Source organism: Curcuma longa, unplaced genomic scaffold, assembly GCF_044706935.1.
Source record: "Curcuma longa cultivar G26 ecotype Majalengka, Jawa Barat unplaced genomic scaffold, ITB_CL_G26_1.1 contig_21422, whole genome shotgun sequence".
In the NCBI taxonomy this organism is placed as follows: domain Eukaryota; kingdom Viridiplantae; phylum Streptophyta; class Magnoliopsida; order Zingiberales; family Zingiberaceae; genus Curcuma; species Curcuma longa.
Window position 1 is genome coordinate 2,580 of NW_027431641.1, and position 1,434 is coordinate 4,013.

Below are 1,434 nucleotides of genomic sequence, written 5' to 3' on the forward strand. Positions count from 1 at the left end.
TTTCCTTAAATACATTCAAGCCTTAACAGGGAAATCACAGTTGAGGCCCAATAAACATCATAAGAAATTGTAGAATCATCTTAAACCATAAAAAATATTCATGATCGTTGCTATTAAACCAAGTTAGTTGAGTTTCAACTGAATTTGACTGGAAATAGATATATCGCTAAATTTTAGCAACTAGCTACCATCACCTATGATTAAGGAATGCAATTTCAAATAAGTAAATTAAAATAACGATAATGCATAAAGGAGTGGCAATTAATTACCTGTAAAATTTGCTCGATAAGCAACTGCCTTTTCAAGGTAAGCACCATTGAATGTAGATCCACTGAAATTAGATTCTCTCATATCTGCAGCTGTGAAGTTGGCACGTCTGTATCATGGCCAAATTCCTAAATGTTAATACAGTAGCACAGTCTAATTTATGAGCATATATTTTATGTTCTTAGTTTGGTATGATAGAGTGGTATGACGTCGTTATAGGGCATGCATCGCAAAATGATGCAAAATTTCACCGCAGTTTACCTAGGGTTTCAGTTTAGTCAAGAGAGTAGCTGATAATGGCATTAATTGTTTAGTTGCATCACCAAATTAGGTTGAATTGAATTAAATAAGGACTATTTTCCAGGAACGGATTCATATACTATGATAGTAAAAGAAGAAGAAAAAAAGGAATTACCTGAAATTTTCATTGACATGGACAGCCCTCCTACACATCGAGACCAAAATCAACTGTGAAGAAGAATCAAAACCATAAACATATAGATATGCACAAAGAAGAACCAACAGACGCAGTTACTTGAGATCTGCTGAGCCGAATTGAGCGGCGGAGCCTATCCCAAACTCCCCTCGGAGCTCCGCTTCGAACTTGTTGAGGTCGGCCAACGCTACGCCGCCAAAGCTAACGATGACGGCTGCTAGTGCTGTCGATGTGATTGATCTCCAATTCTCAGAATGTGCTGAAGGATAGGTATGTCTCAAATAACGCGAAAGCCAAAATGTTTGACCAAAGACCGTGAAGAAGGAAGCGCAGAACTCACCAGAAGCCCGGCAGATGATGGGAGAAGCTCTAGGGGGAGTGCGAGGTGGAGCAGTAGAGAGAGGCTTGAGTAGGTAGATGGAGAGCGGTGAGATGGAAGTGAGTGCCATTGGGTCGGTGGATGAGGAGGAAGCGAGTTCAGCCGAGAACGAGTCTGGAGGTGGAAAGAGATAAACTATGCGGTGAACTGCTTGCGAACACGTATGCGCTTGGAATTGGTCCGAATCACCCACTTATCCAAATTAAAACGGGACAAGTTAATGTTAGGCCTTTTAGCATATTTTATGTTGTTTAACGTTTACAAATCTCTAATATATATTATTAGATTGAATTATTGATACTTAGGTTCATAGAATTTACTTAAAACATAAGTTTAGAATATTTTATAATAT

The 1,434-nt window shown here is 38.8% G+C and overlaps 1 protein-coding gene across 1 annotated transcript; it reads right to left on the bottom strand.

The window, feature by feature from the left end:
- Positions 1-269: 269 nt before the first annotated feature.
- On the bottom strand, positions 270-1,227 carry LOC141817650 (thylakoid lumenal protein TL20.3, chloroplastic-like; the record flags this gene model as incomplete). Its single annotated transcript, XM_074705293.1, is given in 4 exon segments — positions 270-376; positions 683-712; positions 803-962; positions 1,044-1,227. Coding segments are annotated over 4 exon segments (406 nt in total), but the record flags the coding sequence as incomplete, so codon positions are not given.
- Between the last annotated feature and the right edge of the window lie 207 nt (positions 1,228-1,434).